Below are 22,412 nucleotides of genomic sequence, written 5' to 3'. Positions count from 1 at the left end.
TGACTGAACCACCCCGATGGGGAATTTCTACTAAAAAGGACTCAAGGAAGCTCAAAAGTCCAGTTCAGGAACACCAAATGTTCCCAAAAACAAATCAAAAAGCTGCAAAAAGGACAAAAGAGTCAACCCACAAACCTTTAAAAAAGACATTAATGCTTGACTTAAGTTCCTATATGTAATGCAAAGCGTCAAAAAACACTTAAAACCACTGGATAGACGAACCAAAGTCTTACACAAACACCACAATCTATACAAAGACTATTTTAAAGGCCCGAACATTTCCTCCTTTGTCTGACAACAGGAAAAAAAATCTCGTCTGACAGCCACAAGAAATCACATCTGAGCCAGAGGGAGTTAAAAAAAACAACAAAAAACTGTTTTGTGGTGAATAAATGCAGCAGAATAAAGTTTACGTCCAAAATGTGCAGTTTCAACAGCAGAAGAGTCGATAACAACAATCAATGTGGCGAGAAAACAAACCACAAATCAAATGGCGGCTGTAAGGAAGCGACCCCCATGCATGCATCGGCAATCGATTAGTGGCAAGCTGCTGCTTTTGTTGTCGTTGGTTAAATCGACTGATTGGTTGAAGGAGTCCGCTCTCCCAATCAGCCTTTATCCACTCAGACCAACCATAGCCACACTGGGTACATTTACACACACTGAAACTCCAGTTAGAAAACCTGATTAATGCAAAACTCCAGCTGATAAAAATCAGCATTTAAGTCTTATTTATGATGCTGTATTTGTTGAAGTTTAAATGGGAATAAAAACAATACATTTATGACTAAATCTTATTGCATTCGATCCCTCTGAAAGGAAATAGTTTTGGAGAGCATTTCACTTTCTTTCCAAGAGTTAAAAAGGTAAATGATAAATCTGTAGAGTAAATGTGAAGCCGGAGCCAGCAGCCGGTTAGCTTAGCTTAGCATAAAGACTGGAAACAGGGGGAAACTGCTAGCCTAGCTCCATCCAAAAGTGAGGAAATCCACTTAAAGCTCGCTATGTGTGATGGATGTGACGTGATGGATGTAGTTTGTGGTGGCGTTGAACTGTTTTTAGTTGTATTTAATTATTCAGAAAGCCCCTCCTGATTTATGTAAATAGGGTGGATCAAACAAACAAACAAAAAAACAGCGCAGATTTTGGAGCCTCATTTCGGCACCAGATCAGGTGTGTGACGAGTGTGAGGTTGAAAGAGAGAGAGAATTAATTGAAACTGTCAAGATTTAAAATATTCAATATCAAGATCAATTTTACCTTTGCACTTACAAGCTGTTGTTTCAGAAAGAAAAAAAAATATTTCCTAAAAAGTCTCTCAAGGCAAAATCCATGTAGTTGTTTTATGTATCACACAAACCAGCCCAGAATAACCGTGACCTTGGTTTTGTGCTTTATCTTTTTTTTTTTCAAAGTATCAGTTCAGATTCAAATTGCACGCCAAATGGAAACGGCAATTTTGAAAAAACTACCATTTATCGCAAAAAATGCGTTTTTACAAACGCATGAGGTTGTATTTCAAATGATCCAAAAAAGCCATATTTTGCAAAACTGCAATGGATACACTTTTTTTCCCATTTATAGCTCATATGAAATGTAACATCAGGTGACGTTAATGTGACTTATGGACGCCAAACGCCAATTAACCCAAAGAAGAAGAAAAAGTACAACAAATCTTCTGAGCTCTTATATGACAAAACATTTTGGCGATATTAGATCGGCTTTAACGAGTGGCTGCATTAGAAATAAACCTGCCAATGTTTTGGACATCCATCGCCATGGTTACTGGAATGTTGTCGCGAGAGAAGTTGAATAACATCACTCATTGGAAACACAGTCATCTGTGTTTTATCACAATTTTGAAAATGTCACTCAAGTTTGGCCCAACTCTGTATTGGAAACCCGCCCACTGTTTAGGCACTGGTGCTGTTTTAACTGTGTAATTATAGCACCGGTGTCAGAGAAAACCTAAAAAACATCCAGCAACACAAACATCTTGCAGCGGCATCACTCCAGCTGTGATTCAGCAAACTGCGATTTGAAATGAATGTAGAAAAGCGGCGTAAAACGAGGGAGCAATAAACCCTTTGAAACATCTCACTGCCCCTTTACTCGGACCACGCTCATCTTCGCATTCAGCCTTCATTTTGATCAAGTTTTTGACTGCATCTTGCAAAGATGTGACACTATTATTTCGACAAAATCTGTCCACAGACAGACAGACAGACAAACACCTGGCAAAGTACTCAGAACCGGTTCTGTGGTTGTTCCTGCGACAATCGGAGTCACCAGGGCCACATTTTGTCACGATGATACACACAGATTCACAAAATGCAAACAAAAACAGCAGTTTGAATGCCATCGCAGCGGTAGTTTTACAGATGGGACGATATACAATTTTATTGTGTATCATGATAAAAAACAAAATATTTCAGTTATCAGGATAATTACGCGATATCACACTATAGGGAGTGCCGTTATACTGTATATCATCACTCATGGAATCAAAATGCGTGGTCGAAACTGTGCAGTCGTGAATATTGTTTCAGCAGCACCTGGAGAGACTAAACAATAAAACAGACTGCCTACAGTCTACATATACACTCATATCAAAAAATGTAATCAAACATTGGTGTATTTTTTTCCTTTTTAAATGTTTTTCATGACAAAGGGCGTGCACTAAAAAGATGCATCTTATCTGTGATGCAATAAAATGAGAGGGAAATCCAGGCACTCCAGAAGTGTGAAAAACGAGGAGGAAATCACATTAATTGATTAATTTATCATTAAAAAGCCAACACTGTCTTCATCAGGGCTTCAAAAACAAGAGTTAATATATATTCGTTTTTTGAAGCCCTGACTCGTTTTTCACACTTTTGGAGTGCCTGAATTTCCCTCTTGTTTTATCCTGTTGCTTCCCGTTTTCCATGAGTCATCTCTCTTTATTATCTGGATAATATCGTGAATCTCAATTATTCTGGCCGATATAATCGTGACATGAACTGTTTGGATCGTCCCATGTCTGATCAGTTATGTATGGATTAAACAAAAAAGCTATAACGTTAATTACTGAAATTTAGAGGTGTTTTTAGGCTGATTTTGGTACTTTTGGACAGAGCCTGACTATCTGTTTCCACCTGTTTCCAGTTTTTATAGGAAGCTGACTGACCGTCGGCTCCAGCTTCGTATTTATCGCGTAAACATGAGATTCATTTCAATCTTATAAACTCCCAGCAAGAAAGCGAATATTATACCAAATTTTCCTTTAAACAATTTAACTAGCCCTACTGACAAATTAGATAATGTAAACTTGGAGTAAAATCACCACATAAAAACTATATTTAAATCACATTAGTCAGATTGTGAAACTGCGTGCATGTAAATGTACCCAGAGAGTTTTTGTTCCTGCTAAGCGGTGTGTTAGTTCAGTGCCAGCAGCCCCACACGTCTGTAGAGTTTCAGAGGATGTTTTTCTCAGTGAAAATGGTTTTTCGTTATTTTTTTTTTTTGGTTTTGTTTTTGGCACAGAGCGAAAATAAAAGGCAGTACAGGAATCCTACCTTTTGGTAAACCTGAATGACATGTTTCTACAACAGAATCAGACAAAGAAACAGTGAAAATGGTGAAGGAGGAGTGAGAAGAAGGAGGGAGGGGGGATGAGGAGCCTGAATGAGTGAACAAAAATGGGGTGATTGGAATCATCAACAGTGGAGGGGAAGATTTTTTTTTCATCGATTATCAAATGATTTCAATTCCTCATTTTAGGTCAGTCATTGCAGAGTGATGTCGCTGGCCTGGCTGCCACTTTAAGAGCCTTTAAATGCACAGAAAATGTGTTTTTATTAAACCAAGGCTTCAATTTATTCTTATTTTCAGTCTGCTGATTATTTTCTTGATTAACTCATTTATCATTTGGTCATTAAACCCTACAGCCAGTGGTGGAAGAAGGATCTTTTCATTAGTAAAAGTGGAAACACCACAGTGTAGAAATACTCTGTAAAAGTCCAGTTTTAATTAGCTAAAGAAGTATTATTAGCATCAAAATGTACTCAAAGTACTCGAAAAACTATGCAGAATGGCCCATTTCAGAATCAAAATTTAGTGATGCATTAATGTGTTAATCACTTTAATTTTGCAGCTGGTGAAGGTAGAGATGATTTTTATTACTTTATATGCTGCTGGGTAGTTAAACCAATAATAATACTTTAAAATGATTTATGACATAAAAGTACAATAAATGGCTTTCAAATGCAGTGGAGTAGAAGAATAAAGTTGCCTAAAATGGAAATACTCTAATAAGGTATCTCAAAATTGTACTTAAGTACTGTATTTGAGTAAATATACTTAGTAACTCTCCACCACTTTAAGTAAATGTTTTGTCCAACAACACAATCAGTTTACTAAGACAGTATAAAAACAGCCAATACTCAAATCTGAGAGGCTGGTTTATTTTATTTTTTGCCTGAATAATAATTTCTAATTTAAATAATTGAATATTTTTACTGGAGTTCTTCTGACAAGTTCCAGTTTGTTTGTGACTGGACGACATGAACCAAAAAAATGTTCCAGAAAATATTTTTTCACGACTATTATGCAAGAAAATAATCAGCAAACATATTTTTAAAGGGCGAGTACACAAACAACAAAAACTGTTGTTCCCATTCGTCACTTAGGCACAAAAACATGTGAAAATAGTCCAGATTGAAAATAAAAAAATTAAAAACTAGTTACGATGTAATGAATCACAGGACTGAAACTGGCGAGAATGATGTTATGGTTCGGGAAATGGTAATGGCGTATAACCAGTTTCCGGATCATAACACAGCTGTAACCATTAATATCAAAATTTCCATTAAAACTGAGGCTCGTTCAGAGAGGTTTCAGCGCTCTGTGGCGGGCATCCAGGCAGCGACAGATAAACAATTTAGACTTAAGAGTAAATCACATCGTACAGGACAGTGAAGTGTTCCCCCAGCATGTAATTAATCATCCTAACTCTACGAGGCACTGTGTTGATTGGCTTCTAATTCGAACAGACACAGGAGATTAAACTGTTCAGAGCGGAGGGCCGGAGTCCGCTCGCTTTCTGTTTCACAATCAATAAACTGTGAAAAATGTTTTAGAATAAACAGAGTGAACAGAGCGAGAGCTAAACTCCGACCCGTCGTGCTTCAGACTGAGTGAGGTGTGTCCTCGCCTTACCTGCGGGTGAGTTTGGAGGTCAGTTTGGAGAAAAGGTTGCTGGTTCCACGGCTGCGGGTCTGAGAGAGAGGGGTGGCGTCGTGGGAGAGGGTGGGCGAGGCCGGCGGCCCGTTGTACGTGGCCGTGCGGCGGTCTCTCAGCTGGCCGCCGTGGAAGGTGCTGCGGCTGGCGGTACCTCGCGGGAAGCGGAGACGGTCGGGCGTGGTGGCGTTGGCGATGCTGTTGATCGACGCCACCGGGTTCCTCTGGCCGCCGGGCGACGCGGCGACACTGCTGAGGTGGAGAGAGAAGAACGGAGACAGTTAAGATCAGAGATTTTATCCGAAATCAGACAGTTTTTCCACTGCAGACGTGTTCATCAACACACGTAGGTGTTTTTCTATTCATTAATGTGCTCAGAAAGTGTGAAGAAGCCGACTGATATTTCAAATTTTACTGACAATTTGAACATCGTCTTCCAAAATAAATAAACTAGTGTTTACAGTGAAGGTCATAGGACGCTGCTGCTGTAGAGTTCAGCACACAACTGCAATGGAAAAACCTGTTTTAATACCAGTTACACCACATTTCCCTCCTTATCTTTGAAAAGTTTGTTATTCCTACGTGGATCTCTAAAACTGCCATGGGTTTTAAGTAAATGAATCTTGCATGTTAGATGTCGTCAGGGTAGGACATTAAATGAAACGTCTTTAACAGTTGATTTTAATGTCCCACCCTGAGCATCAAGCTCCAGACGTGTACAATGAGGAGAGTGAGTTCCCTGATCAGTTAGACTCTAAACAAAAACAGACGATGGGTCTGAGGGACAGCGGGGGAGCCGGCGAGCGGTGCAGCTCGGCTCATCGTGTCGTGGACACCGACAGGTGAGGGGATCCGGACGGAGAAGAAGATCAGGGGTCAGAGTTCACAGCAGAGGATGGAGGAGAGATCAGGAGCAGAGCCGTGAGTTTAGTAACTGCAGCGGAGACACGAGGTCCTCCGGCTCATGCTGGCAGAAGAAGATGACGCAAACATGGAAAAATATTATCACACACAGAGTTGAAGAGCTCGTTCATCAAAGCGTGGCCGCTTGATTTCGGTGTGACGATACATATTTTTCTCCACTTGTGCCTCCGCTTATTTATCAGCGTCTGAAATCGACACCCATCGAGTTCCAAGTGCAGGTAAAATTATTATTATTATTTTTTTTACAGGGAGAAAAAATATTATTTTAAAAGTCAATGTATTTGTTTTGTTTTTGTTTTTTTTACTTTATTTTTTTGTATAAGAAAAAATATTATTTTAAAGTAAATTTATTTGTTTTTTACTTTATTTTTATAGGAAAAAACATTATTTTACAGTAAAATTATTTGTTTTTGGTGAATAAAGTTTATCTGCTGCAGTGAAAGTTTGTCTGATGGATTTTAAACAGTTTGCTGTTTTTCAGTTGATTTTTTTCTTCTGTTGGCCACTTTTAATTCTCTCTTGGTTGCTTGAAACATTACTTGTGTTTGTCTTATTTCTAAAAAAAAAAAAAAATAAATTATACATCAATATGATTTTCTGCTTTCATTTCATTTCTTTTAACCCTTTAAAAACCAGGATTCTGTCATGATACCTACATGTTCTTAGATGAAAACAAATTCACACACAAAAAAATGAATTATTTTCATATACTACATGCTGAGTAGATTTCTTTGGTTATCACAGTCTGGGATATGTCAATGATATGCAGTAACACTGAATGTGACAGGTCACCTGGTGGAAATAGCATGTATTTTCTCCATATGCCAAATATGGTAAAAAAAAAAAAAAGGGAAAATATTAAAAATTACTAATTTCAGGGCAAAGGCCCAGAATGACACCCAGAAATAATACAATGCATGTTTTTATGCTTTGATGGCTGGATCAGAAATTGCAGTTTGAATGGGTTTCAATGGAGCATTTTTTGCACTTAACAGTTTGAACGTAACAATTTTGTTTCAGCAGTGTACTGCCAAAATGTATGCCATATGCATGAACACAGCAAAAATTATTAAAAACCCCGAGGTTTAAGGAACCTGTGAGACAAGAAAAACAAAAAATCAAATGTGATACACTAATCTCTGCATCGTATGGCTTCTCAGATCCCTAAAAACTGCACACTGGTTTTTAACACTCAGACAAAATTTAAAATATCTGCTGTTATCTCGACAGCAACTACTTTTATCTTTTGTTGCAACTATTGTGAGGGAAACACTAAAAATACACTGCATTTCAGCACTTTTTTTCTTGTCTTTTACCTGCTTTTGGCCGATGGGCACACATTTCGGACACTGACAACCAAAAACAAGTTGCTGTCCTTTCTGTGCTTTGCAGGAAATGGTGTCCATGGTTTAGTCGGGGGGTTACAGAGTGTGAAGCTGGCTGGATGTGCGGGTTAGCGAGGGGCCAAACAGGGGCTGAGACATGAGAGGAGACAGACGAGGGGGGAGTTTGGAGGCCCTGCCGTCTTACTTGGGCGAGCAGTAGTCCAGAGCGTAGTAGGAGTGGGGCAGCGTGGCCCAGCCTGCCTGGCAGACGTACAAAGGGCCGACGGTTTGATACCTCAGCCGCACCGAACTGGACGAGGCACCGAACGCAGCGGCGGCAAAGCCAGAGGAAGGACTAGTGGCACAAGCCATCTCAGTCATGCTGGTCATGCCACAATGAAAACACAACATCCCCCCGAACCACAAACACACAGGCAGAAATGAAAAAATAAGATGATGAGAAAGTAAATACAAGAAAGAAAGAGAGAAGAGTAAAAGAAAGAAAATAAAGGGATGAAACAAAAAGGATCCTGTCTGGATTTTCTTTCCTAAAATGGTGAGACTCTGCTGTTAGAGTCCGGAAGGCTGATATTTTTGTATATGCATATTTACGAGCTTTGAATTTGACCACATTCGTGTTCATAATGAGGAGTTTTGCATTCTTGTTGGGTAGAAAAAGCTCTAAAGCAGCATTCAGACCACAAAACTGGCAAAGGGAAGCACTGACTGCTGGGAAATCAAATAAACAAACACTGGCTTCACAAAAAAATGTAAAAAGCTCAATAATCTCATTAAAAACTGAAGCTTTTTGTGGACACTGTACTTTCTGTGCTGACACAGAATTTCGTGATGAAACGAGGTCAAAGACAAACTCCCTCTCTCACCTGTTCTCCTTCCCGTTAGGGATGACGGAGAGGCGGTCTGTGTTGTTTCTGTCGCTGCAGACGTACGTGTTCCTCCGGGTCATACCTGCCGACGCAGTGTTATTCTGCAGAGAAAATCAGAAGAGACGAGAATCAGAAACACAGCAATAAGATTTGTTCCCAAGCAGTACGGCTGAGCTCTATGACCTCAAATCAATATCAAAATTAACTGAACATTTTACCTCAATTACGATTAATATAAGATTACTTTTTTTTGCCCTCAGAGTTCACTTGACGGTCAATATATCATTAAATTATCCAACGTTATTATCCAAGAAATTAAAATAGAGGTTTCATTTGACCTTGGTATGTTGCACTGTAATAGCAACATGATGCATTATTATTTATTAAACTATAAAGCATAATATAAGAATTAAAAGCTCCATCTTAAACAAACTTTGGGTAAATTCAAGTACGTTGTACTGATAATCAGCCAACCTCTCCTGACTGCAGGACTCTGACTTTGAACATTAGATGAGACACAGAGCAATGCGTCCTGGTGTTTCTAAATAATTCAAAGTCTGACTAAATCTGAAACTAAAACAATTTAAAGTCACTTTTTACTGCTGAAGATTTGTCTGTTCGTTCATTCAGACACTTTGGTGCTGTGAGGAGAAGCTCCGCTCTGTTTGTCTGTCTCACTGCTCTGTGCTGTTGGACCATCAGCTCTTTGATCTGAGATAATCAAACCACGTGGAAGAACATACGACTCGGTTGTTAAATACTGTATTCTCGAGTCAAAGCCTTTCACGGCGCAACATGATTGTACGACACTTCTGTGGCAGTGTTTTGGGGTGAGATTTTGCTCAGTGTCGTGAGAGCGTGAGACAGACCCCCCCCCCCCCCCAAAAAAAAACAAACCCAATAACCGACACGGGCAAGATTAATTTGGTTAGAGGTTCTGAATGTCGGTTTCAATTACTTTTCGATTAACTGCCCCGCCCTACCAAGCAGTTTTTCACTTACAAGGAATTTTGCTTTAGTTTTAGTGCATAAACATACAACTAACATATAAAGAGAAATAAAAATAAAGCAAAGTACTGCAATACTTCATTAAAAAAGTACCATTACATAACAAATACGCACAAAAAAGCTTTTTCTGAAAAAGTTTCTGTTTCTATTGAGACACTGACTGGACTGATGCTCCTGTCTGTGTAATCTGTTCAAAGTAAAAAGTTTATCTTTTCCTCTTTCCATCGTGATACAAAATCAGACACAACTGAGACCTCTCAACATCATTCATGCAGCAGAGCTCGACTGGATGCTCGCGGCCTAATTTTACCACGCAGAGCACCTGTGTGGAAGAATGTGCATTCATAATGTTTCTACAATCATTTATTCAGTTTCTCCTTTAAGGTTTAACCATCTGTATGTAATGTACCGTCTGTAATGTATTGAAGAAAGAATCAGAATAAATAATTTATCTGTTCTTATCTCTAAGAAAAAGCAGGAAACACAAGCATATGACTAAATATTATATAATATTCTGTAAAAACTGTGTAAAAATTTTGTGTTGATTTTTTTCAAAAACATGGGGAAAAAGGCAGTCAGCAACTTGAAAACACATTGACAAGAAAATTACCTCAGCTAAAATAATAATACTAATACTAACAATAATGATAATAATTATTCAAAAAAAGATAATTTTTTAAAAATTTAAATTAAAAAAAAAAAAAAAAAAAATCTCAAGACAACTATATTTATAATTACAATTATGTATTAAAAATTAGGCTACAGAAAAACATATTTACTATTATTATTATTATTATTATTATTATTATTATTATTATGTGAATTGTTTATTTTATTGTAGCACCTTATTCAGGTAATATCCTGTTTTTGTTGCTTTTCTTTTACTTTTGTTAATTTCAGGAAATTTTTGTTTCACAATTTTTTGGCTGAGTTTTGGCTAACTTCTTCTTTTCTCTATAAAGTGTTAAGAAAGCTCTGTATAGGACAGTGTCTTTTAAATATTTTCTGATTTCTGGGATGAAATGGTTGATCTTTGTTTCTCATGAGATGCTTGTTTTTTGCTCGGTTTCATAGTTCAGTTAGAGACAATTCATGTTTTCCTGATGAACATCAGAACGCTGCAGGTGTATTAATATTCGTTGATGTATTTAAACTGATACAATAACTCACGCTCGGGCCGGTGGTGGCGCCTTTCCTGCGGTCGGGGATGTCGGCCTTGTTGGGGTTGTTGGCGTTGCCCAGCAGCGGGCTGGCGGGCGGAGCGCCGCGGCTCCCCGGGGTGCTGGGTTTACGCAGCTGGACTCCGCTCTCCTCCTTGGCGCTGTTCTCCGCTGTGGTGGTCTGACTCCTCTTTGGATGAGACATCCCCGGAGGGACGTTCTGACCGACTGCACAGAGAGAAACAGGGAGACAGATGTGTGACGGATGACTCAAAGATGTTGTTTGGACCTCTGGCAAAAAAGACTTTTTTTTTTTTTTTTTTTTTTTTTTTATTTAAGTGTTTTATCCAAAAAAGAAGCGACCTACATTTGGAAAAGAATAATTCTGACACTGACTCAAACTGACTGAGGACAGAATCATCAGCACATTAAGGTATTTTTTAAGAGCCCACGGTGATTTAGTTCATGGTTGAAAAACATATCTGTCTCTTGTTTGTGTTTGAAAGCAAATAAATGAGCCTGAAGGCACATTTTACCCCCAAAATAAACTCTTTTTAACGACAATAATTTAGATAATCGAATCAGCAGAAATACCAAAAATGAACTGGTTGCAGCTCCTAAAGTGTGGTTTTCTTAAACTTTAACTAAATATTATTACTGAATATTATTTGTTCTGTCTGATCAGCAGCCAAAAATAATATTTTCATGTTTTTCTTACATATACAAAAAATACAAATAAAAAAATGGAAGAAGGGCTATGCCTCAAAACGTCACACGCGAGAATGTAATTTAATAAATGTTCATGGGAGCATTTTCTGGTGTGCAGACTTTATTTATTTGTTGCATTTTGCTTTATGCAGCATCTAGTCTTTACTACTTTTGAACTTTTTTCTACATGTTTTTCTTACATCCCAAAGACTAAACGCCCAGTTAGGATGTCAAGAAAAACAAATACATAAAAGTAAAATAATAATGAGTAATCGTCTGCTTAACTAATATTAAAAAGCACCCCACATGTGCCAAACTAATAAAAAATACTGGTATTCTGTGTCAGGAAAAAAAAAACACAACTTAAACACCACAGTGCTCTTTAAATTGGCGGTGAGTAGCTGCCACGTTAGAGCCGCAGCTTAAAAGGTTCTCAGTGAGGCTGTTTAAGCTGCGGCTCTCACTGAATAAAGAGCAACTCAGACTGAAGACATTGACAAAGCATTATATCACAGCGGACAGCACCGAGCTGTGCAAATAAGCTAAAGGTTAAAGTGCCTCCACCATGTGACTGTGTTTGATTTAACTGCTTTCATCAGCCTGACAAAGAGCTACTTACGGAAAAAGACATTTATTGGGAGCGAGAGGCACAACTGGAGTTTGAAAAAGGAGGCGTCCTCGCTGAGTTTTAACCAGTAAAGCTTTTATAATGTTTGACTGAGGAAAGTCAACACTGTGTCCTCCTCACCTTGTTCGCTGTAACGTCTCTGTTTGTGGTTGGAGGAGACGCTCCTCTGGACTTTGAGGTGGGAGGGCGACTGGCCGTTGAGCTCGCTGTTGGGCCGCGGTTTGGCCAGAGACAGGTTGCTGCTGGAGGCCGACTCGCTGGGCTCCAGCTGGGAGGAAGAGCGGACGTATTTAAGTAAAAACATAAAGCACATGTACATGAATGTGATTTATAATCAGCGGTAATAGGACTATGACTTTCAAATTACAAAAAAACAGGAAACTTTTACCCTAAAGCTGACCTACTGTGATGTTCTGCTCTGATAACGGGTTTATTTTAATGCATTTTAGGAGACGTTAGGCTGATGTTTGTACCTCGGAGGCCTTTCTGCCCAGCAGCAGGTAGGTAGCTGTGATCTCGTCATATTTCATCTTGGCCAGAGAGTCCTGGATCTCCTCCAGGTTGTAGCCCATCCCCACCATCACATCTACGAAAAACAAAAAACACACACGGACTCATTTATCTAATAATACAACCAACATTTTAAGAAATGTATACAAATAGGTGACTGAGAGCTCACCGGTTTTCATCCCAATATAAAATACGGCAGAAAAACTGCTCCCTGATGTTACTTCAAATTACTTCAAAACTCAGAAGTTTTATTGTAATTAATCCTCTGAAACCTGGAGCAACATCACTTTTCTTGTTTTGCTTTAAAGCACCTTTCACAAGTATTTAAACCTTTGAAACATGAGCAAACTGGTGTGATTTCTTTCGAGTTAGAATTTTTATATTTAAAAATATATATAAATATATTTTAAAAAATATGTAGCAGAATTATTATAATAAAAAACACCTCTTTCAGGTCATTTCCCTTTTTAAATTAAAAAATATATATACTTTTTTTCCCCTTTTTTTAAATTTTTTTTTACTATCTTTTAAGGTAATTTTCTTAGAAAATCACTGTGTATTTTGGAATCAGTAGAGTTGGTTTGCTCAGGTTTCAAACGGTTAATGGACTTGAAGGAGGGAAATCATTTTCACATTTTCATTGATTCAGTGCTTAGAATGGCAAAAGTGCTAACAGAGCTAACGCCGTTATTTGGGGAAGGGGAGGGGGTGTAAAAACAAAAAACAAGGATGTTTTTCTGACGGTGTGTGAAATGATTCAGGTGAGTGAATCAGGCTGCAGCAGCAAAGCTCAGGTAATCAGCATCCTGCTCTCCAAGTCTGCCTCCACCAATCAGAGGCAGAGAGATGCTGATTGGAGAGTCTATAACACACACACACACACACACACACACACACACACACACACACACACACACACACACACACACACACACACACACACGACTATGACGCATTGCCTCCCCCATCCTCCAGCTCACGTTTGCAGCAGCATGCAGGTGAAGCAGAGCTGTTTCCTCTGTATCTCCAGTCTGATCTGCTTTAAACATTTATCTGTGTGTGTGTGCATGTGTGTGTGTGTGTGTGTGTGTCGTATGAAGGCTTTTACCCTTTCATCTCAGCCCTACGCAGCCTATCAATTTTTAAAGCACTTCTTCTATCTGAATCATTTCTAATCGAGTCTGGTTTCTCGGTAAAAGGTGTTGAGATGAGTCAAGAACAGGTCGGTGTTTCATCTTTAACGGGAGATAAACCGGATTATTTGATCAAACTCCTTAATGATTAAAGGAACACGCCACCCACATAATAACCAATAACTTAATTTAATCAATTACGCAACCCACGCTACATCGAATTTGTGAAGAAAACATGTTTTCTTGCAATGCCTCCACCATGAATGAAGAATACAAAAACAGACTTCTTCATGAAATAAGGTCATCGTTTTATATGTTTATCAATAGCAAACTTTATCAAAAATCTATTTAAATCTGTTAAATATATATACATATATATGTACACATATAAACATATATAAGCAACAGATTATCGGCTGATATTTGCCATTTTGCAGGTAATCTGTATTGGTGTTTTTTTTTTATTACTGATGATCACAGATAAAATTAATTAAATTAAAAATGCAAAGAAAGTGTCAGCATGGGAGGAGCTTTTATTTTGTAAAACTTCAGGGAGACTTTTATTTATTCAGTTTTTATTTAAATTTTGACTTTATGAAAAAAGTTGCTGGGAAGTGACTGTATGTGTTGTTGATGTAGTTTCAGTTTTCATTAAAATTTGCTAAAGGCATTTAAACAAAGTTTTTTTTGGAGTTTGTTATATTCCAAATTTTAAATACTGACAAAAAGATTTTAGTTTTAAATGAATCTGTTCCAAATATTGGTTATCGGTCTCATTAACTACCAATGATTGGTACCCAAATTTACATTAAATCTCTAATTAACTTTTTTCTCAACATTTTTCCATATTTACAAAAAAAAAAAAAAAAAAAAAAAAAACAAAAACATTTCGGGGACATTTCTCGCCAAGCTGCTCATTGTCTTTCTCCCCCTTGTTTACGACAGAAATCAAGCCAATCAAATCAAAGGTTAAAAGCTTGTAAAAGGCGTCTGGACACAGCAAAAGAAAAGTGATGCTGACCCAGATTTCAACTTAAGAATCTATAGGTAGGAGCCCAAACTGCTTGTTTTAGTTTTCTGCAGCTTTAAGCAAATTTTCTATACGTTTAATGTTTTCAAAATAACAAAAACCCTACAAATTAAAATGACTCTTCCTGTCCGACAGGATCGTCTTGCTGTCAGGGTGGAAAAGCCTCTCAGGCAGCGCTCTGATCATCACGTCACACCGAAACACTCTCCGCTGAAAGCCGTGCTAATGCCATTATTCCCGGTGGGTTAACAGCTGTCCTCTGCAGCTTTTCACTCGCTGACATCTTCTAAATTTGGTCGAATTAAATGTGTCCAACCAACGTGAAGGAATCCACTCCGGCAGATGAGACAAATATAAGTAAGCTAAGATAAAAAAAACAAACCTACGCTGCGATTTTAAAAGATTGTCTAACTTTTTCTGTAAATGACCTGCAGAGTTTCATCATGTAAAAACCGTCTGCACAAAAAGAAAGAAATTACCTCTGACGAGGCAGAATCTGTATAACCGTCTTTCTTCATCCGCCTCTCTCTTCTCCTCTTTCTCACACTCACCCTCCTGCTCCCCCTCAACACTTTTGCTATTATTCTCCTCAAAATGTGCACAAAAATCCTCATCTTTGCAGCACATAACATGTTTTTATGATCCGCTTCTGACTAGATTTCATGATATTCAAATTTGAAAACTGCGTGTTTTAAACCCTACGAATACATAACATATCTTTCTTCACCCATCTGCTAAAGGAACGACTTTTTGGGAGCGGTTACGTAAATGTTCGTTATACAGCTTCACTCAGACATGACAGCAGCTGATGCCTCTCTGCTGGAGAACAGAGCCGAGTTAAAAATCATGTCAGGAAAGTGTTTTCTGTTCTCTTCACTGATGGATTTTAATATGTATTTTGCTGTTTAAGACTTAACTAATGTCCACGAATACATTTTCATTTCATTTACATCAATATAACGTAATGAGAAAGCAAATTCTCCCAGAGTGCATGAGCACAGAGTGACAAGATGTTTAGTTGGGACTCATTAAACTCCCATTTGCTCATGTTCAAGGTGTTTCACTGGAAATTGTTACTATAGACACAGTGCTGCTGATTATTCTTGTTTTCTGAACCACAAGTGGAAATATTATAATTTACGGTGTGAGCGGATTTTCCTTAAAGGACACAACTAAAAGATTGTTTCATCATCAATTAATTTGACGATGATTTAATCGTTCAGTCACAAAAAAAGTCAAATAATAATAAATATCAAATCATGGTTTCTAAATCTTAAGTCTTAAAATGTCCTGTTTTTTCAGTCCAAAACTATGTTTATTGTCAAAGAAGACAAAAAAATCCAGCAATAATGAATCTTTGACAGAATGGATATTTCTAGGGCTGAACCAAACATCTTTTTTTTTTTTTTAACAGAGGTTTTCAATTGAAGCTTTGAATGTCTGTTGTCATATTTCATCATCTCATCACCCTGAAAAAAAATCCTCAAACAAAATAATGTGGTTAGATGATCAGATCAAGATGAGTAAGTCCTCTTTTACTGAATAAACTTTCATGTGTAAATATAATCTGTGGTGCTGTTAGATTGCTGACGGTTCACACTGCAAACTGTTTTCTGACCGCAGTGAAAATGTTGTTTTTTGAAAGGCTAAACACCAACAAACAAGGACTGAAGCAGAATATTTTCTTAGATAAAACATGTTGTGAATTCTAAAAATGATTACATCTATTAATGCCGGAGTTTCACAGGAAAAAGGTGTTGCACTCATCTCTTAAACAATTGAAGCTTATGGTGATTGGATTCAAACATTAAAAAAAAATACTTATGAAAACCATAAAATGTCTCCATACTGCTTGTCAGAAGTAATTCAAATTTCCTGAAGCCCTGATGTGCCAAGTTGTTTTGAAAAACTTTGCTGACGCTTTGCCTTATCCCACATGAGGCGCTACAGTCCGAAATATGGCTAAAAACTTGACACCAGTGACGTTTTTCAAAACAACTTTGCATGTCGGGGCTTCAGGAGACTTGGGTTACTTTGAACGAGCAGTATGAAGACATTTTGAGGCTTTATTTTGTTTGTTTTTTTTAAACGTTTGAATCCTGGTCACTTTAAGCTTTAATTGTATAGGAGATAAATGCCTGAACAAATGTTCATGTTATATGTATGTTTTTGAGATGCTTCTTGAAAGAAGCCTTTTTATTTTCATTTAATTGTATGTTGTAAATGTATAATAGTGCTGTTTGTTCCTCTTTCCTGTTTGGGTGGCATTAAAGTTGGTCAATTATTTAAAAAAACAACAATTATTTTTACATGTAGATGATGTAATATCCTACTTTCCATGTCTTCACATTTTTGAGACCTCTGAAAGATTGACTAAAGATATTTTATTATCAATTAAAGCCTTATTCATAGATTTGTAAAATTAATGCCCTTCAAGACTTTTTAAGGATTCACCTTAAAATAATCATACAGCAGTCAGTTCAATGCTGAATGTCACTTAAACCAACTTTATATGACTGCCACCCTGACTTTTACATAAAAAATGTTCTCAGGCAAGACAAACGTGACAATTTTACAACTATAATGCTGTTTTATGTAAAACTATTGTTCACATCCCTCCTGCAGTCACGACAGTTTTAAGCATTTAGTGAGAGACTTCTGAAATATGCCGTTTTTCTTATTTGGGAAAAGGATTATATAAAGTTTTAAATGCATTATTTAGGATTCAGGGATTCCTCAGCCACATTACGACATCTCTTCTTCATCTTGTCTTTCTCCTGCACTAACTGGGTGACTGGGAGTTCGCGGCCGACACATGTGCACCGACAGCCCAGCTGCTGTTACATAAGAGTTCCCCCCGTTAACAGCTCTCATCCAGGGCACGACGGGGGGGCTTCTCTTCTCTCTCTGCATGCAGCAGCACGGCTCCTGTTTATTTATTCATCATCACGTTTCATCTTTTCTTTTAAAGCTTCTTCAGCTCTGAATAAGAATGAGCCGGGCTCTGTGCTGTGAAGCTGTGACCCCGCTGACGTTTAAACGCCTCACAGCATCTCAAAAACATACATATTCAGTTTTTTTGGCCACAGACAGAAAGGACATCGTTTTTTATTCCTGTGCATTTTTCTTGTCTTACCTATTCTCTTCTGATCCGTGATGTCCAGCTCTGGTTCAGTGTAAGGCTTGAGCTCGTCCTCTTCAAATCCTGCATTGATCCATCGATCCTTCATGATTTGCTGAAAAAGCAAAGCGAGACAATTAGACCCTGACTGATACTTGATTTCAACTGATTAACATGTTAGAGTGACAAAAATACAACAATAACAACAGATTTTAGGGCCGTACCTGACTCAGAATTACATCAGTCAAATTGGATTTGGCTGGTCAGTTTGAATATTTGACTATTTTTTATTTATTTTTTTTCATATGCGGTTTGAGAATTTGGACGGTGATCAATGAGATGTTCAGGGTGAAAAAGTGACGCTTGCAGAAAAAAGCCAAGTTAACCTTCCAAGCTAAAGCGTGCTAACTATGCAAAAGACTGATAAGAAATGTGGATTAACATTTTTAACATAATTTTTTTGCTGAAAGATATCAAAGGAAAGCCGGAGACTTCGAGCCATAAAGAAACACCCATTTTTTGAGTGTCAACCCATCAGACAAATCTTTATCGATTGATGAGTTGACATTATATCACTTTTAACAATGTCTGTCACAGACATGGAGAAGTACAAATATAGCTGTTTTACTAAACCTTTCCTGTTTCTGTTTCAAAATAAAAGCCTTCTGACAACATTTCAGAGTCCCCTCATCTGCTAACACAAGACTTGTTATTGTGAAATACTTGCATGGCTGTGTTGTTGAAAACGCACTGGCGGTGGCTGCAGCAACAACACTGTTGGTGTGAACACTACAAGTGTGTGAGCTGCAGCTGTTCAGCTAGAGAGCCGCTTTTCATTTAGAGCTCCCACTGAGCCTCCCTCTAAGACTGTACATCAACTTGCAGTTGCACTGCAGCAGCACCATGAAACAGGGCTTTTTGCTGTAATCTGATAGGACATCTCAGGCTTAAAAAAAGGGGAGAGAGAGGGGATGACACGCAGCAAAGGGCCGAGACTGGAGTCAAACCCACGACCGCTGCGGCGAGAATGCAGCCTCTGTGCATAATGCGCCTGCTCTATCAACTGACCTACTGGGCGCCCATTTCACAGGGTTTCTACAGTTTTTTGAGATTTTTTCTAATGCAACTCCTAATTTAATTCAAGACCAACGCTATTTTCATCAAAGAGGTGACTGTTGCATCACCATTAAACCCAGATTATTTCTCTGCCCCGTCACAGTAACGTCCATGCTGTGCTGCACCGCATCTCATGTGTTTGCACCTTTATTTTTAATTTGCAGCTGATCAATGGCTCTCTGGGGGGTTTTAATGAATGATGGAGCCAAACTAATTATTGCTGGTCGTACTCAGATGTAACCAGAGCTTCTGCGGTAATCCAGGGCAATCATGAGGCATCTGAGGCCGACACATGTGACCCTCAGAGTCGAGCCAACGTTTACTTTAACTCACTTACAATCAGAAAAACGCAATAAAACTGTTTCCTTCTCATAAACAGCAAATAAAACCAAACCTTTTTTTATTAAATGGGCCATTTAAAAAACCTCCGCACTGCCTTTAAACCTGATCCTGTTCAGCTCTCACGTGCCAAAAATAATCTTGAGAAGAAATTGTGTTTTATATGTTAATGATATTCTGCTGGGTGTCAGGCAGGGCTGCACGATTACAGCTAAAAAGACGATCATTAACACTTTTGTGACAACGTGATCGCTGCTCTGATTGATCTGTGGAACGATTCTCTCTCTCTAACATCAAACGCGACTATTTTCATCTCAGCAGACGCTCCAAAAGAAACCAAATGTCTAAATATTTCAAGTATCGTCAGATTATGAATTGTGGAAAATTAAATAATAATGTTTAACTTGTCTCTGACGGGACATTTTGACACATTATGACCCCTAATGAAATTTATTAAGTCCAAAGTCGTGTTTAAGCTCTTTTAGTATCAAGGCACAAACCCCAAATGTGTTAAATATAATCAAAAAATGATAAAAAATTGTTCTTTTAACTATCAGACTCAGTATTCTTTGAAATCTTTGAAGCTGCTGCTTATTTTCCAGATTATACACATAGAAATGCATTAACTTCTTAAATATGAAGCACTGCTTTAAGTTTTAATACTCTTCAGAGGTTGACAGTGTAAATGCAGATTGGAAATTGTTGAGGGGTGACATGCAACAATGATCCCACAGCTTGAATGGTAACGTTTTCTCAGTTTGCAGATTTAATTTTAATTTAAAGGTGCGGGGGGTCTTTTGGTTTTATTGTATGAGGCACTTTGTGTTACAGTTTTGCTTGTATGAAAAGTGCTATATAAATAAAGTGTGGTTGATTGACTGAAAAGAAAAAGAAAAATGATCAAAATGAAAAGAAGGCACCGCCACAGACACATCGACTGCGTTTGTTCTGTTTTGTTTAAAGCGGAAGATCTCAAGATCTAATGTTTACGATCAAAGTAAGTACCCTGCGTCATTAATGAAGACTGTAAAATATCCGGTGTAACTGGTAACATTGGCGTTATCACGATTAATGGTGGGAAAATCACCTCAACGTGGCCTCTCATGCGCCGTCAGTTTTTACATTTGTTAAGACAATGATCATAAATCTCCTATTTTGGTTTTGGCGTGAAGCTGAGATTTAGTCTCCGCTCGTCTCCATCATGAATAAATCTCCGTTAAATGAGGTTCATCACCTGAACTCACTTGAACTCGACAGTACTTCCTGATGACGGCTTCAACTCGACTAATCTGGTTTTACTGAAGCACCCTCGACTCACAGATAAAAGGCGGAGAAGTGAACAAGAAAGACAATTTTGGTACAAACACGAGAGTGACGATGCATTATTCATGATTACAACATCAGAAAGAAGGAGGAGAGTGTGGGCCGGGACGCACACAGGAAACAGGACACCGTGGGCGTCAGAGGAGATGATGCAGGAGGGAAGGGGGGGTTGTTGGAGAGGTGGAGGATAGATGGCATTCTCCGATGGTGCAGACGTGCTGGGTGGAGTGTGAGATAAGAACTGAGAGGTATATTTACATTTTCTGCGTCCTCCCTCACCTCGAGAGTACCCCGCTTGGCCGGGTTGAGCACCAGGAAGCGTTTGAGGAGGTTCTCGCAGTCTGTGGACATGTAGAAAGGGATGCGGTATTTCCCTCTGAGGACACGCTCCCGCAGCTCCTGCAGGGAGGACGAGGACAACCGGGACGTCAGCAAAACGTTCAAACATGCAACATGTTTGAACACGTGAAGAAATCAATACATGGATGACTGTGAGGCCACGATGCAGAGCAGCTTCTGATACCTCCTTATGGTCTATATTTGGTTACAGATAAGAGACGAAAACTGACAGAAGTAACTTTAAGTGGCTCTGCGGTCTTCTTTCACTAATCATTTCACAGCGAAAATTATAATAAAATACTATTACTACTACTACTAAAATAATAATAATAACCTTTATCTTTAAAGCACCTTTCAGAGATAAAATTCAGCTTAAAGTGCTTTACATGCGAGAATGCTAATAATTAAAACCTATCAATATACAGAAATATTTATAAATTTAAATAAATAAATACAAATTAAAAGTAAAAAAAGAGACAAGTATAATGACATTGTAGTCAGTGGAACCAAACTGTAAGACACAGAGAAAACTACAGAATTAATGCAACATTTGGACACAAAGAAATAAAGGTTTGCTCGTTTAGTAAGCTGCAGAAATGTTTTTTTATATCTAAACTGATCTACAGAGTGCAAAAGTCCAACACCACAACCAAAAACACACGTACATTTTGTGGCAAGAACTCTTGTATAAGTGTGTGTATGCAAAAAAAATATCTATTTTAAATTAATTTTACTTATTTTTCCAGGAACAGAGTACATTAATAAACATTTCTGTAAATATGCCAGATTTAGTCAGAGACAGGTTTTTTGTATTTTTTTTCAAGTTTAAAACAAGTTTAAAAACAATAATCGTTATGTGAAACATATCAATTACCTTAAAAGTAAAACAGACAGCCATAATTGTGACTCTTGACTGTTACACCACTCGTTTTCTTTTGTCTTCTTTGTCTTATTTTAACCGTCATTTAACGAAACATCAAGACTAATTCCTTGTTTGTGAAAACCTTGTATGTGGCAGTAAACCCGTTTCATATTTCGAAATATCATGAACTCAAAACACAATATTTACTGTCCACACTGTCCTACCTTGAGGTTCTGTCCATCGAAGGGCAGCGAGCCGCTGACCAGCGTGTACAGTATGACCCCCAGACTCCAGACGTCCACCTCCGGCCCGTCGTACTTCTTCCCCTGGAACAGCTCCGGCGCTGCGTACGGCGGAGAGCCGCAGAACGTGTCCAGCTTGTTGCCCATCGTGAACTCGTTACTGAAGCCGAAATCTGCGATCTTGATGTTCATGTCTGCGTCGAGGAGCAGGTTCTCCGCCTGAGATCACACACATACGAAGGTTATTATGATCCTTTTTCCCTGCAGATAATCTGTCCACTTAATGTTCTGCATATGAGCTTATTATGTGTTTTTAAACTGATGGACATTCAGAAGGTCTTACAGCTAATTTTAAGAGTAATTAATCCAGTTTCACTGTCAGGGTCTGGATTTAAATTGAAGATTAGCAGGATTAGCTGAGAATCTGACAAGAAGAAGATATTTCATGAAAAAAAATCTGTCTCACACTGGATTTAGGTTGAATGGCCTCTGAAACACCATCTCACATTAATGGAATTCACAACTTTGTGTTAA

At 38.2% G+C, this 22,412-nt stretch overlaps 1 protein-coding gene across 12 annotated transcripts in view; it reads right to left on the bottom strand.

Annotated features, from left to right (window-relative positions):
* The window catches only part of mark3a (MAP/microtubule affinity-regulating kinase 3a), a 66,344-nt gene that overhangs the window by 10,971 nt on the left and 32,961 nt on the right, over positions 1-22,412 (bottom strand). For 2 of the 12 annotated variants that reach the window (XM_042500628.1, XM_042500637.1), the window contains exons 8-16: positions 21,861-22,097; positions 20,694-20,834; positions 17,673-17,772; positions 12,337-12,449; positions 11,984-12,131; positions 10,538-10,755; positions 8,357-8,460; positions 7,678-7,854; positions 5,203-5,475 (exon numbers count right to left, since the gene is read on the bottom strand). In XM_042500628.1, coding sequence (XP_042356562.1) covers positions 5,203-5,475; positions 7,678-7,854; positions 8,357-8,460; positions 10,538-10,755; positions 11,984-12,131; positions 12,337-12,449; positions 17,673-17,772; positions 20,694-20,834; positions 21,861-22,097 — 1,511 coding nt within the window. Of the gene's footprint in view, positions 1-3,560; positions 3,588-5,202; positions 5,476-7,677; positions 7,855-8,356; positions 8,461-10,537; positions 10,756-11,983; positions 12,132-12,336; positions 12,450-17,672; positions 17,773-20,693; positions 20,835-21,860; positions 22,098-22,412 lie in introns of all 12 variants that reach the window. The other 10 variants (XM_042500625.1, XM_042500626.1, XM_042500627.1 and 7 more) reach the window with 10 other exon arrangements.

Source organism: Plectropomus leopardus, chromosome 14 (assembly GCF_008729295.1).
Source record: "Plectropomus leopardus isolate mb chromosome 14, YSFRI_Pleo_2.0, whole genome shotgun sequence".
NCBI lineage: Eukaryota > Metazoa > Chordata > Actinopteri > Perciformes > Serranidae > Plectropomus > Plectropomus leopardus.
This window is presented reverse-complemented; position numbering and strand designations above follow the sequence as displayed.